Here is a 16,169-nt window from a genome sequence, read left to right as displayed (position 1 = left end):
GGGTCACTGTCTGTGCGGAGTCTGCACGTCCTCCCCGTGTGTGCGTGGGTTTCCTCCGGGTGCTCCGGTTTCCTCCCACAGTCCAAAGATGTGCGGGTTAGGTGGATTGGCTATGCTAAATTGCCCGTAGTGTCCTAAAAAGTAAGGTTAAGGGGGGTGTTCTTGGGTTACGGGTATAGGATGGATACATGGGTTTGAGTAGGGTGATCATTGCTCGGCACAACATCGAGGGCCGAAGGGCCTGTTCTGTGCTGTACTGTTCTATGTCTAAGTGTTATTTTCAAATCCGTGTGACCATTCGACCCTGTCCGATTGTATGGCCAAGGAAAGTGACTTGGGCTTTTCCAAATTCACTTTTGGCTAGGTTTATCACCAAACCCGCCTCCTGAAGTCGATTGAATAACTCCATCAGATGCTTTAAATGTTCTTTCCAAGTATGGCTGAAAATTACCGGATCATTGATGTATTCCGCACAATTGGGTAATCCTGAAACAATTTTGTTAGTTAAACGTTGAAATGTGGCTGGGACGTTTTTGATGCCAAATGGCATAACTTTGAATTGGTATATACCATCTGGAATCACAAAAGCTGAAATCTCCTTCGCCCTTTCGGATAAAGGTACCTGCCAGTAACCTTTAACTAAATCCAGTTCGGAAATAAAACTGATTGTCCCACTTTCTCAGTGCAATCCTACAAACGTGGGTTAGGGTAAGAGTTTGTTCTTGTAACTGCATTAACCTTTCTATAGTCCACACACAACCGTTGGGTACCGTCCGGTTCAGGTACCATCACTATGGGTGAGCTCCATTGGTTGCAACCCACTTCAATAATGCCATTTTTAAACATACACTCAATCTCTTTGTTAACCTGTGCCAATTTTAAAGGGATATGTGTGTACGGATGTTGTTTGATTGGAACAGCCTTTCCCACATCGACATCATGTATAGCCATATTAGTACTTCACAATTTATCTCCACAAACCTGCCCATGTGATATCAATAACTTTTTCAGGTCAGTTTGTTTTCCTCTGGAAGGTAACTCAACAATTTATCCCAATTTTTAAGAACATCCTTGTTTTATAATTTAAGTTGAGGTATGTCAAATTCATAGTCATCTGGATTTGGTTCGTCACTTTGAGATAGAATCATTAAAACCTCCTTTTTCTCTCCTTCCCTTTCAAAGTACCTTTTCACATGACACACTCGGTGAGTCTTCCTTCTATCTGGTGTTTTTACCACATAATTCACCTCACTTAATTTCCAGCACGGTAGCATGGTGGATAGCACAATTGCTTCACAGCTCCAGGGTCCCAGGTTCGATTCCGGCTTGGGTCACTGTCTGTGCGGAGTCTGCACGTCCTCCCCGTGTGTGCGTGGCTTTCCTCCGGGTGCTCCGGTTTCCTCCCACAGTCCAGAGATGTGCAGGTTAGGTGGATTGGCCATGATTAATTGTCCTTAGTGTCCAAAATTGCCCTTAGTGTTGTGTGGAGTTACTGGGTTATGGGGATAGGGTGGAGGTGTTGACCTTGGGTGGGGTGCTCTTTCCAAGAGCCGGTGCAGACTCGATGGGCCGAATGGCCTCCTTCTGCACTGTAAATTCTATGTCATAAGGTCCACAAAATCTTGCTTTTAAAGGGTCACCTACCACTGGCAACAACACTAAAACTCTATCTCCACTGGCAAAACTACGAACTTTGGATTTCTTGTCCGCTACCCGTTTCATCACATTACAGTGAAAACATTTGAAATTTTCCATTTCTTTTCCCCCGTCCTCGAATTCTTTTTTAATCTGAGGTACATTCTCCTTATTATCTCGCATCAGATCACCTTTACCTTTACCGCTTGAGTATTTCTATTGTCCCCAGTTTCTATCCCTCACAGGCTGAAACTGATGTCGGAAACCAATCTTTGATTTATGAACTTATTCATAATCATCTGCCATTTCTGCTGCTAACCTCGCAGTTTTAACCCTCTGATCTTCCACATGAGTTCTCACTGCATCAAGAATTGAATTTTTAAACTCCTCCAAAAGTATAATTTCTCTGAGAGCTTCATACTTTTGGTCTATTTTCAAAGCCATTATCCACCTGTCAGAATTACTCTGTTTGAGCCTTTCAAACTCCATGTATATTTGACCAAATTCTATCCTTAAACCTTTCTACACCTTTGTCTGTCGGCTTCAGGCACTAGTTCATATGCACCTAAGATGGATTTCTTCACCTCCTCATGCGTCCCAGATATTTCCTCCGGTAGTGATGCAAACACTTCACTAGCTCTACCTACCAGCTTTGTTTGAATCAGTAATACCCACATGTCCCGTTGCCATTTCATTTGTTTAGATACCTTCTCAAATGAAATTAAAAAGGCTTCTATCTCGTTCTCATCAAACCTTGGCAATGCTTGAACATATTTAAATATATTCCCACCAAGCCTTTGACTTTGACGCTCTTTCTCACTATCCTCATCACTATCATCCAACTGTACGTTTCCCTTAACATCTCCCAATTTTAACTGACTGTCATGTTTCATGGCCATTTTCTGAAGTTCAGACTCTACCTCTTCATCTTTTTCCATGATCTATATCTCCCTTTCTCTTTCTTTTTGTTCTGCTAGGGCTATTCTTTCTTTTCTCCTTTCTTCTCTCTCCTTTTCTTTTTCCTGTCTCTCTCTTTTTTCCCTCTCTATCTCTGTCTCTTTCCGCTCTCTCTTTTTCCTCTCTTTCGTATTCAAGCTGCTTTAATTCTTTCTCATGTTCCATTTGTTTAATTTGTAACTGAATTTTTGCCATTTCCAATGAGTCAAACTGTATCTCAGGCAACTTTAAATGCTTAGCCACCACCATAATTACCTTGCCTTTTCGCATTTTGTCAAGTAATGTTAACTGCAATGTTTTTGCCAAATCTAACAGTCTGCTTTTAGTCTCTCTCAGTAAGGTACTGCGTGAGACCATCTCCACCCCCAAAAACTTCAGAGCCTCTGAAAGAGCCATTGTCGACAACACAGTCCCCACTTAAACTGAAATACCACACCTGAAAAGCAACCACAGTATGCTCACCTCTCATTGTCTTTAAGTTCACAAAGCCAATCCAATAGATAGACTTTTATCCCCTTCGAGTCCCCAATTTGTTATGGGCCAGGGTTTAGAGAACCCCAAAGTGTATCATGGAGTTCACCTGATCCACATATTTTAATATATTGTGGTTTGGGGAGCACACGGCCCAGTCTACAGTTGTGGTACCGCAGAAATGGAAAAGTATTTTTGAAAACAAAACAATGTTTATACTATGAACTCAAGTTAACCTTTTTAAAACAGACAGTGAACGTTTTAGCAACCATCAATTCAAATATAACCCCCAAAGAATACAACACTAAGTAATCCTTAAGCTATCCTTTTAACATCCATGAGACTTTTAAAAAACCACAGAAGCACATCAGGTTAAAGGCACTACTAAGAGCAGTTATTAGTTTCAAATCACCAAAGGATCGATTTACAGTCTTTAGATTACAGAGAGAGAAACTAATACCCCTTCTGGCTGTGACTGCAGCTATCCAGCTCAGAAAACGAAACTAAAACACACCCTGCAGCAAACAGCCTAAACCAAAAGTAAAAAGCTGATTTATAAATCAGCCATTTATGAACACCCATTTCTTTAAAGTACTCTAACATGACAATACGCATAATACCCATATAACTGTCTAAACGCTTTTTAAAAGACAAAATTGTCTCTACTACAGCCTCTGGCAGCTCGCTCCAGGTACACACCACCCTTTGTAAAAAAGTTGCGCCTCTGAACCCTTTTGTATCTCTCCCACTCACCTTAAACCTATGCCCTCAAATTTGAAACTCCCCTACCTTTGGGAAAATATGTTTACTATCTGTCTTATCTATGCCCCCCGTTATTTTATTAACCTCTATAAGATCACCCCAAGCCTCCTACATCCAGGGGAAAAAGTCCCAGCCTCTCCTTATAACTGAGACCATCAAGTCCTGGTAGCATCCTCGTAAATCTTTTCTGCATTGTTTCTAGTTTAATAATATACTTCCTATAAAAGGATGACCAGAACTGTACACAGTATTCTAAATGTTGCCTTACTAATGTCTTGTGCAACTTCAACAAGACGTCCCAACTTCTGTATTCAATGTTCTGACCAATGAAACCAAGCAAGCTGAATGCCTTCTTCACCACCCTGTCCACCTGTGACTCCACTTTCAAGGAGCTATGAACCTGTAATCCTAGATCTCTTTGTTCTGTAACTCTCCACAACACCCTACCATTAACTGATTCGATCTACCAAAATTATTAGTTCTCCTTTATCTAAATTAAACTCCATCTGGTATTATTCGGCCAACTGGCCCAATTGATCAAGATCTCGTTGCAATCCTAGATAACCTTCTTCACTGTCCACTATGTCCCCAATCTTGGTGTTATCTGCAAACTTACTAACCATGTCTCCTAAATTCTCATCCAAGTCATTAATATAAATAACAAATAACAGTGGATCCCGCACTGTTCCCTGAGGCACACTGCTGGTCACAGGCCTCCAGTTTGAAAAACAACTCACTACAATCACCCTTTGTCTTTTGTCGTCAAGCCAATTTTGTATCCAATTGGTTACCTTACCATGGATCCCGTGAGATTTAACCTTATATAACAACCTACCATGTCAAAGGCCTTGCTAAAGTCCATGTAGACAACGTCGACTGCACTGCCTTCATCTACCTTCTTGGTTATCCCTTCACAAAACTCAATCAAAATCATGAGACATGATTTTCCACTCACAAAGCCATGCTGACTGTCTCTAATCAGTCCTTGCCTCTCTCAATGCCTGTAGGCCCTGTCTCTCAGAATACCTTCCAACAACTTACCCACCACAGACGTTAGGCTGGGTCTGTCGTTCCCAGGCTTTTCTCTGCGGCCCTTCTTAACCAAAGGTACATTTGCTCTTGTCCAATCTTCAGACAGCTCACCTGTAGCTGTTAATGATTCTAATATCTGTGCTAGGGGATCCGCAATCACCTCCCTAGCCTCCCACAACATCCTGGGATACATTTCATCTACCTTGATGTGCTTTAAGACTTCCAGAACCTCCTTCTCTGTAATATGTTTGCTCCTCAAGACATATTTATTTATTTCCCCAAGTTCCCTAACACCCATACCTTTACCAACAGTAAATACCGATGAGAAATATTCATTTAGGATCTCACCCACCTGCTGAGCAAAGCTCAGGGCAGGACAAGCGGCGGCCTGGACCAAAGCGGCGGCCGAACCTGCAGAGAGGAAGGAACGGAGGAGCGACCGACGACCCCCCCCCCCGCCCCCCCCCTCCAAGCAGGAGAGCGCAGGGCGCAACAAGCGGCGGCCCGGACAAAGCAGCGGGGACAGCAGCAGGGACAGAAGCGGGGACCGACCGACCAACCCCCCTCCCCCCCCGGCGGCGACCACCATGAGACAGAAACAAAGGGACTCCCGGCCAGAAGCCTGCCTCCCTCTCTCTCTCTCTCTCTCGACCCTGGATGAGTGAGGGAAAAGAAAGGAAAAAAATAACTTTTGCAAAAACAAAACTTTTAAAGAGACCGGGAAAAAAAAAGAATTATTTTTGCACTTTTTTTTTCTCACCCAAAACAAGTTCTCCTGAAAAGAATTTTATAAAAGAGGAAAAATAAAGTGGTAAAGGAGAGCAGGGGGGGGGGAGGAAAAAAAAAGGTAAGAAACAAACAAAAGAAAAAGGGGGGAAAGAAAAGGGGGGGAAAAGGGAAAAAAAAGAAGAAAGGGAAGGGGGAAAAAAATAAATGCCAGAAGGGAGCCAAAGTAGAGGGAGAAGGGGCACCAAAGGCAGACAGGGCAATGGGCGAGCCAGTTCAGACGAGCCAATCAGCGCACAAAGTGGTGGAACGGAAGTATCGCCGCATCAAAAAGAGCTGGACAGACAGGTGCCCCCTCCCCCGGGACCAGGGGGGACTGGAACTGGAAGGCAGCCTTTGCCGAGGCACAGAGGGAGCATCAGCCGGTAAACAAGGCAGAGGCTGGGGCAGACATAGAGGCTGCAAAGCAGGCAGCAATGGCCAAGGCCCTGACGGAGGTGCAGCATGCCCTGGGCAGAGCAGAGGAGAAACTGAAAGCCCAAGAGGCGACCATTAAGGAGCTGGAGAAAGCAGCAACTGACATGAGCAACCGGGTCACGGCCCTGGAGAGGGAGGTGGCGAGACTGGGCGCAACACAGGGGAGCATGAAGGGTAGAGTGGACGACCAGGAAAACTGCTCGAGAAGGCAAAATGTTAGGATAGCCAGAGGGGATCGAGGGTAGAAACCCCATGACATACGTGGCCGAGATGCTGGGCAACTTAGTGGGGAGGGAAACCTTTCCCAACCCACCAGAAATGGACAGAGCACACCGGTCGCTGCGCCCGAAGCAGGGGACCACCCAAGAGCAGTCATAGCTAAACTGCACCGGTATCAAGACAGGGAAACAATCCTGCGCTGGGCCACCCCCCCCCCCCCCCCGGATTTTGTTTTTTGCAAGACCTTCTTTGGGATCCTAGCATTTCCCCACCATACGAATGCCATGATTAGTTTGTCCAGCGCTTTGAAAATGGCCTGGGGGATGTAGATCGGAATGGATCTAAGTAGGAAGAGGTACCTGGGCAGTACGTTCAAAAACCCAATAAAAACCATTTATTAAAAAAAAGGATCTCACCCACCTCTTGTGGATCCACACAAAACCTTGCAGATCCCTAAGAAACCTACTCTCTCCCTTGTTACTCTTTTGCCCTTTATGTCTGTAGTCGCTCTTTGGATTCTACTTTACCTTATCGGCCAAAGCAATTCATGTTCCCTTTTAATAATAATAATCTTTTATTGGCACAAGTATGAAGTTACTGTGAAAAGCCCCTAGTTGCCACATTCCAGCGCCTGCTCGGGTAAGCTGGTACGGGAATTGAACCCGCGCTGCTGGCCTGGTTCTGCATTACAAACCAGCTGTCTAGCCCACTGAGCTAAACCAGTCCTTTTTGCCCTCCTAGTTGGTGCACTCACACGTCTGTATGTAGTAGAATTTAAGCAATTTGTAAAGACTCCTGGACTGGTAAATGCTATGTCATGGATGAGTGAACTTTCAGGGGCATGAACTGTACACAAACAAATTTGTGGAGGTAAGCAAATTGACAATAGAAGAGGTTGTGGATGATGGGAGTTGACTGTATATATATATATATATATATATTCATGGGGTGATTGAGAGTTAAGAAAAGAGGCTTGACCAAGCACTTGCAAAGGACTTTTTGCACCATGTTTATTATCCATTTTATTTATAGATCAACTGAATGAAATGTGTTGTGATGAATTGTTGCAGGGGAACCCAATTGGCACTTACACTGTCTCTAAATCTACATTCTGAGGTTTAGATTTTCATCCATTCTTCTTTCTTTACATGCAAGCTGACACGGAAAAACTTCATGGTAAAAAACCTAAAGAGGTTTCGTAAACAACTGGAACGTGAGCAGGGCAAGCTGGAGGCGGCTAAATGTGATTTCTTTCCAAAGACCTTCGAGCTCCCGGTTGAGTACCACCTCTTTGTAGAGGAATTCAAGAGAAATCATGGAATCACCTGGATTATGAAACCGGTGAGAAAATACCCACCCAGTCGACACAAAGGAGGGAGGAAGTTTCTTAAACTCTCGCACTGACCGCACTGTACTCCAGTCCCTACTCCACCCAGATATTCCACACACTGCAAACACTGTACCCCAGACCCTACTCCCCCCAGATATTCCACACACTGCAAACACTGTACCCCAGACCCAACTCCCCCCCAGATATTCCACACACTGCAAACACTGTACCCCAGACCCAACTCCCCCCAGATATTCCACACACTGCAAACACTGTACCCCAGACCCAACTCCCCCCAGATATTCCACACACTGCAAACACTGTACCCCAGACCCAACTCCCCCCCAGATATTCCACACACTGCAAACACTATACCCCAGACCCAACTCCCCCCAGATGTTCCACACACTGCAAACACTGTACCCCAGACCCAACTCCCCCCCAGATATTCCACACACTGCAAACACTGTACCCCAGACCCTACTCCCCCCAGATATTCCCCACACTGCAAACACTGTACCCCAGACCCTACTCCCCCCAGATATTCCACACACTGCAAACACTGTACCCCAGACCCTACTCCCCCCAGATATTCCACACACTGCAAACACTGTACCCCAGACCCTACTGCCCCCAGATATTCCACACACTGCAAACACTGTACCCCAGACCCTACTCCCCCCAGATATTCCCCACACTGCAAACACTGTACCCCAGACCCTACTCCTCCCAGATATTCCACACACTGCAAACACTGTACCCCAGACCCTACTCCCCCCAGATATTCCACACACTGCAAACATTGTACCCCAGACCCAACTCCCCCCAGATATTCCCCACACTGCAAACACTGTACCCCAGACCCTACTCCCCCCAGATATTCCACACACTGCAAACACTGTACCCCAGACCCAACTCCCCCCAGATATTCCACACACTGCAAACACTGTACCCCAGACTCTACTCCCCCCAGATATTCCACACACTTCAAACACTGTACCCCAGACCCTACTCCCCTCAGATATTCAACACACTGCAAACCCTGTACCCCAGGCACCCCACAAACAGCACGCATTGTACCCCAGTCCCTACTCTCTCACATACCCCACACACTGCCCGCATTGTACCCCAGTCCCTACTCTCTCAGATACCCCACACACTGCCCGTCCTGTAGCTCAGTCCCTCCTCTCTCAGATACCCCACACACTGCCTGTACTATACCCCAGTCCCTACTCTCCCAGATACCCCACACACTGCCCGTCCTGTACCCCAGTCCCTACTCTCTCAGATACCCCACACACTGCCCGTACTGTACCCCAGTCCCTACTCTCCCAGATACCCCACACACTGCCCGTACTGTAGCTCAGTCCCTCCTCTCTCAGATACCCCACACACTGCCCGTCCTGTACCCCAGTCCCTACTTTCTCAGATACCACCACTCTGCCCGTCCTGTACCCCAGTCCCTACTCTCTCCGATACCCCACGCACTGCCCATCCTGTACCCCAGTCCCGACTCTCTCAGATACCCCACACACTGCCCGTACTGTACCCCAGTCCCTCCTTCTCTCTCAGATACCCCACACACTGTCCGTACTGTACCCCAGTCCCTCCTCTCCCAGATACCCCACACACTGCCCGTCCTGTACCCCAGTCCCTACTCTCCCAGATACCCTACACACTGCCCGTACTGCACCCCAGTTCCTCCTCTCTCAGATACCCCACACACTGCCCGCATTGTACCCCAGTCCCTACTCTCCCAGATACCCCACACACTGCCCGTCCTGTACCCCAGTCCGTACTCTCTCAGATACCCCACACTCTGCCCGTACTATATCCTAGTCCCTCCTCTCCCAGATACCCCACACACTGCCTGTATTGTACCCCAGTCCCTACTCTCTCAGATACCCCACACACTGCCCGCATTGTACCCCAGTACCTACTCTCCCAGATACCCCACACACTGCCTGTATTGTACCCCAGTCCCTACTCTCTCAGATACCCCACACACTGCCCGCATTGTACCCCAGTCCGTACTCTCTCAGATACCCCACACACTGCCCGTCCTGTACCCCAGTCCCTACTCTCCCAGATACCCCACACACTGCCCGTCCTGTACCCCAGTCCCTACTCTCTCAGATACCCCACACACTGCCCGTACTGTACCCCAGTCCCTACTCTCCCAGATACCCCACACACTGCCCGTCCTGTACCCCAGTCCGTACTCTCTCAGATACCCCACACACTGCCCGTACTGTACCCCAGTCCCTACTCTCTCAGATACCCCACACACTGGCCGTCCTGTACCCCAGTCCCTACTCTCCCAGATACCCCACACACTGCCTGTATTGTACCCCAGTCCCTACTCTCTCAGACACCCCACACACTGCCCGCATTGTACCCCAGTCCGTACTCTCTCAGATACCCCACACACTGCCCGTACTGTACCCCTGTCCCTACTCTCCCAGATACCCCACACACTGCCCGTCCTGTACCCCAGTCCCTACTCTCTCAGATACCCCACACACTGCCCGTACTGTACCCCAGTCCCTACTCTCCCAGATACCCCACACACTGCCCGTACTGTAACCCAGTCCCTACTCTCTCAGACACCCCACACACTGCCCGTGCTGTACCCCAGTCCCTCCTCTCTCAGATACCCCACACACTGCCCGCATTGTACCTCAGTCCCTACTCTCCCAGATACCCCACACACTGCCCGTCCTGTACCCCAGTCCCTACTCTCTCAGATACCCTACACACTGCCAGTCCTGTACCCCAGTCCCTACTCTCTCAGATACCCCACACACTGCCCGTACTGTAGCTCAGTCCCTCCTCTCTCAGATACCCCACACACTGCCCGTCCTGTACCCCAGTCCCTACTCTCCCAGATACCCTACACACTGCCCATCCTGTACCCCAGTCCCTACTCTCCCAGATACCCCACACACTGCCGGTACTGAACCCCAGTCACTCCTCTCCCAGATACCCCACACACTCCCCGTCCTGTACCCCAGTCCCTACTCTCTCAGATACCCCACACATTGCCCGTCCTGTAACCCAGTCCCTACTCTCTCAGATACCCCACACACAGCCCGCATTGTACCCCAATCCCTACTCTCTCAAATACCCCACACACTGCCCGTCCTGTACCCCAGTCCCTACTCTCTCCGATACCCCACACACTGCCCGTCCTGTACCCCAGTCCCTACTCTCTCCGATACCCCACACACTGCCCGTACTGCACCCCAGTCCCTCCTCTCCCAGATACCCCACACACTGCCCGTCCTGTACCCCAGTCCCTACTCTCTCCGATACCCCACACACTGCCCGTACTGTACCCCAGTCCCTCCTCTCTCAGATACCCCACACACTGCCCGTACTATACCCTAGTCCCTCCTCTCCCAGATACCCCACACACTGCCCGTACTGTACCCCAGTCCCTAGTCTCTCAGATACCCCACACACTGCCAGTCCTGTACCCCAGTCCCTACTGTCTCAGATACCCCACACACAGCCCGTATTGTATCTCAGTCCCTACCCTCTCAGATACCCCACACACTGCCTGTACTGTACCCCAGTCCCTACTCTCCCAGATACCCCACACACTGCCCGTATTGTACCCCAGTCCCTATTCTCTCAGATACCCCACACACTGCCCGTCCTGTACCCCAGTCCCTACTCTCTCCGATACCCCACACACTGCCCGTCCTGTACCTCAATCCCGACTCTCCCAGATACCCCACACACTGCCCGTCCTGTACCCCAGTCCCTACTCTCTCAGATACCCCACACACTGCCCGTACTGTACCCCAGTCCCTCCTCTCCCAGATACCCCACACACTGCCCGTCCTGTACCTCAGTCCCTACTCTCCCAGATACCCCACACACTGCCCGTCCTGTACCCCAGTCCCTACTCTCACAGATACCCTACACACTGCCCGTACCATACCCCAGCCCCTACTCTCCCAGATACCCCACACACTGCCCGCATTGTACCCCAGTCCCTACTGTCTCAGATACCCTACACACTGCCCGTACTGTACCCCAGTCCCTACTCTCCCAGATACCCCACACACTGCCCGTCCTGTACCTCAGTCCCTACTGTCTCAGATACCCCACACACTGCCCGTACTGTACCCCTGTCCCTACTCTCCCAGATACCCTACACACTGCCCATCCTGTACCCCAGTCCCTACTCTCCCAGATACCCCACACACTGCCCGTACTGTACCTCAGTCCCTACTCTGCCAGATACCCTACACACTCCCTCTCCTGTGCCCCAGTCCCTACTCTCTCAGATACCCAACACTCTGCCCGTACTATACCCTAGTCCCTCCTCTCCCAGATACCCCACACACTGCCCGTCCTGTACCCCAGTCTCTACTCTCCCAGATACGCTACACACTACCTGTACTGTACCCCAGTCCCTACTGTCTCAGATACCCCACACACTGCCCGTACTGTGCCCCAGTCCCTACTCTCCCAGATACCCCACACACTGTCCGTCCTGTACCCCAGTCCCTCCTTCTCTCCCAGGTACCCCACACACTGCCCGGTCTGTACCCCAGTCCCTACTCTCCCAGATACCCCACACACTGCCCGTACTATACCCGCGTCCCTCCTCTCCCAGATACCCCACACACTTTCCGTGCTGTACCCCAGTCCCTACTCTCCCAGATACCCCACACACTGCCCGTCCTGTACCCCAGTCCCTACTCTCCCAGATACCCCAGACACTGCCCGTACTATACCCGCGTCCCTCCTCTCCCAGATACCCCACACACTGCCCGTCCTGTACCTCAGTCCCTACTCTCCCAGATACCCCACACACTACCCGTCCTGTACCTCAGTCCCTACTCTCCCGGATACCCCACACATTGCCCGTCCTGTACCTCAGCCCCTACTCCCTCAGATACCCCACACACTGCCTGTCCTGTACCTCAGTCCCTACTCTCTCAGATACCCCACGCACTGCCCGTACTGTACCCCAGTCCCTACTCTCCCAGATACCCCACACAATGCCCGTCCTGTAACTAAGTCCCTACTCTCCCAGATGCCCCACACGCTGCCCGCATTGTACCCCAGTCCCTACTCTCCCAGATACCCCACACACTGCCCGTCCTGTACCCCAGTCCCTACTCTCCCAGATACCCCACACACTGCCCGTCCTGTACCCCAGTCTCTACTCTCCCAGATGCCCCACACGCTGCCCGCATTGTACCCCAGTCCTTACTCTCCCAGATACCCTACATACTGCCCGTACTGTAGCTCAGTCCCTACTCTCCCAGATACCCCACATACTGCCCGTACTGTAGCTCAGTCCCTACTCTCCCAGATACCCCACACACTGTCCGTACTGTACCCCAGTCCCTCCTTCTCTCTCAGATACCCCACTCACTGCCCGTCCTGTAGCCCAGTCCCTACTCTCCCAGATACCCCACACACTGCCCGTCCTGTACCTAAGTCCCTACTCTCCCAGATACCCCACACGCTGCCCGCATTGTACCCCAGTCCCTACTCTCCCAGATACCCCACACGCTGCCCGCATTGTACCCCAGTCCCTACTCTCCCAGATACCCCACACGCTGCCCGTCCTGTACCCCAGTCCCTACTCTCTCAGATACCCCACACACTGCCCGTCCTGTACCCCAGTCCCTCCTCTCCCAGATACCCCACACACTGCCCGTACTGTACCCCAGTCCCTACTCTCTCAGATACCCCACACACTGCCCGTCCTGTACCTCAGTCCCTACTCTCCCAGATACCCCACACACTGCCCGTGCTGTACCCCAGTCCCTCCTCCCTCAGATACCCCACACACTGCCCGCATTGTACCTCAGTCCCTACTCTCCCAGATACCCCACACACTGTCCGTCCTGTACCCCAGCCCCTCCTTCTCTCCCAGATACCCCACACACTGCCCGTGCTGTACCCCAGTCCCTACTCTCTCGGATACCCCACACACTGCCCGTATTGTACCCCAGTCCCTACTCTCCCAGATACCCCACACACTGCCCGTACTGTACCCCAGTCCCTACTCTCTCAGATACCCCACACACTGCCCGTCCTGTACCCCAGTCCCTACTCTCCCAGATACCTCACACGCTGCCCGTCCTGTACCCCAGTCCCTACTCTCCCAGATACCCCACACACTGTCCGTCCTGTACCCCAGTCCCTCCTCTCCCAGATACCCCACACACTGCCCGTCCTGTACCTCAGTCCCTACTCTCCCAGATACCCCACACACTACCCGTCCGGTACCTCAGTCCCTAATCTCCCGGATACCCCACACATTTCCCGTCCTGTACCTCAGCCCCTACTCCCTCAGATACCCCACACACTGCCTGTCCTGTACCTCAGTCCCTACTCTCTCAGATACCCCACACACTGCCCGTCCTGTACCTCAGTCCCTCCTCTCCCAGATACCCTACACACTGCCCGTACTGTACCTTAGTCCCTACTCTCTCCGATACCCCACACACTGCCCGTCGTGTACCCCAGTCCCTACTCTCCCAGATACCCCACACACTGCCCGTACTGTACCCCAGTCCCTACTCTCTCAGATACCCCACACACTGCCCGTCCTGTACCCCAGTCCCTACTCTCCCAGATACCTCACACGCTGCCCGTCCTGTACCCCAGTCCCTACTCTCCCAGATACCCCACACACTGTCCGTCCTGTACCCCAGTCCCTCCTCTCCCAGATACCCCACACACTGCCCGTCCTGTACCTCAGTCCCTACTCTCCCAGATACCCCACACACTACCCGTCCGGTACCTCAGTCCCTAATCTCCCGGATACCCCACACATTTCCCGTCCTGTACCTCAGCCCCTACTCCCTCAGATACCCCACACACTGCCTGTCCTGTACCTCAGTCCCTACTCTCTCAGATACCCCACACACTGCCCGTCCTGTACCTCAGTCCCTCCTCTCCCAGATACCCTACACACTGCCCGTACTGTACCTTAGTCCCTACTCTCTCCGATACCCCACACACTGCCCGTCGTGTACCCCAGTCCCTACTCTCCCAGATACCCCACACACTGCCCGTACTGTACCCCAGTCCCTACTCTCTCAGGTACCCCACACACTGCCCGTCCTGTACCTCTGTCCCTACTCTCCCAGATACCCCACACACTGTCCGTCCTGTACCCCAGTCCCTCCTTCTCTCCCAGATACCCCACACACTGTCCGTCCTGTACCCCAGTCCCTCCTTCTCTCCCAGATACCCCACACACTGCCCGTCCTGTACCTCAGTCCCTACTCTCCCAGATACCCCACACACTACCCGTCCTGTACCTCAGTCCCTACTCTCTCAGATACCCCACACACTGCCCGTACTGTACCCCAGTCCCTACTCTCTCAGATACCCCACACACTGCCCGTCCTGTACCTCAGTCCCTACTCTCCCGGATACTCCACACATTGCCCGTCCTGTACCTCAGTCCCTACTGTCTCAGATACCCCACACACTGCCCGTACTGTACCCCAGTCCCTACTCTCTCAGATACCCCACACACTGCCCGTCCTGTACCCCAGTCCCTACTCTCTCAGATACCCCACACACTGCCCGTACTGTACCCCAGTCCCTACTCTCTCAGATACCCCACACACTGCCCGTCCTGTACCCCAGTCCCTACTCTCCCAGATACCCCACACACTGCCCGTCCTGTACCCCAGTCCCTACTCTCCCAGATACCCCACACACTGTCCGTCCTGTACCCCAGTCCCTCCTTCTCTCCCAGATACCCCACACACTGCCCGTACTATACCCGCGTCCTTCCTCTCCCAGATACCCCACACACTGCCCGTCCTGTACCTCAGTCCCTACTCTCCCAGATACCCCACACACTACCCGTCCTGTACCTCAGTCCCTAATCTCCCGGATACCCCACACATTGCCCGTCCTGTACCTCAGCCCCTACTCCCTCAGATACCCCACACACTGCCCGTCCTGTACCTCAGTCCCTCCTCTCCCAGATACCCTACACACTGCCCGTACTGTTCCCCAGTCCCTACTCTCTCAGGTACCCCACACGCTGCCCGTCCTGTACCTCTGTCCCTACTCTCCCAGATACCCCACACACTGTCCGTCCTGTACCCCAGTCCCTCCTTCTCTCCCAGATAACCCACACACTGCCCGTACTGTACCCCAGTCCCTACTCTCCCAGATATCCCACACACTGCCTGTCCTGTACCTCAGTCCCTACTCTCCCAGATACCCCACACACTACCCGTCCTGTACCTCAGTCCCTACTCTCCCGGATACTCCACACATTGCCCGTCCTGTACCTCAGTCCCTACTCTCCCAGATACCCCACACACTGCCCGTCCTGTACCTCAGTCCCTCCTCTCCCAGATACCCTACACACTGCCCGTACTGTACCCCAGTCTCTACTCTCCCAGATACCCAACATACTGCGCGTGCTGTACCTCAGTCCCTACTCTCCCAGATACCCAACATACTGTCCGTACTGTAGCTCAGTCCCTCCTCTCTCAGATACCCCACACACTGCCCGTCCTGTACCTCAGTCCCTCCTCTCTCAGATACCCCACAC

General features: G+C 51.5%; 1 protein-coding gene across 1 annotated transcript in view; it reads left to right on the top strand.

Annotated features, from left to right (window-relative positions):
* Positions 1–16,169, top strand: part of ttll9 (tubulin tyrosine ligase-like family, member 9) — a 130,310-nt gene that overhangs the window by 16,876 nt on the left and 97,265 nt on the right. Inside the window, exon 3 of the mRNA XM_038802878.1 lies at positions 7,435–7,620. Coding sequence (XP_038658806.1) covers positions 7,435–7,620 — 186 coding nt within the window. The remainder of the gene's footprint in view (positions 1–7,434; positions 7,621–16,169) is intronic.

Source organism: Scyliorhinus canicula, chromosome 7 (genome assembly GCF_902713615.1).
Source record: "Scyliorhinus canicula chromosome 7, sScyCan1.1, whole genome shotgun sequence".
NCBI classification, from domain to species: domain Eukaryota; kingdom Metazoa; phylum Chordata; class Chondrichthyes; order Carcharhiniformes; family Scyliorhinidae; genus Scyliorhinus; species Scyliorhinus canicula.
The sequence above is the reverse complement of the archived record's forward strand: the minus strand, read 5'-3'. Positions and strand labels throughout refer to the sequence as shown.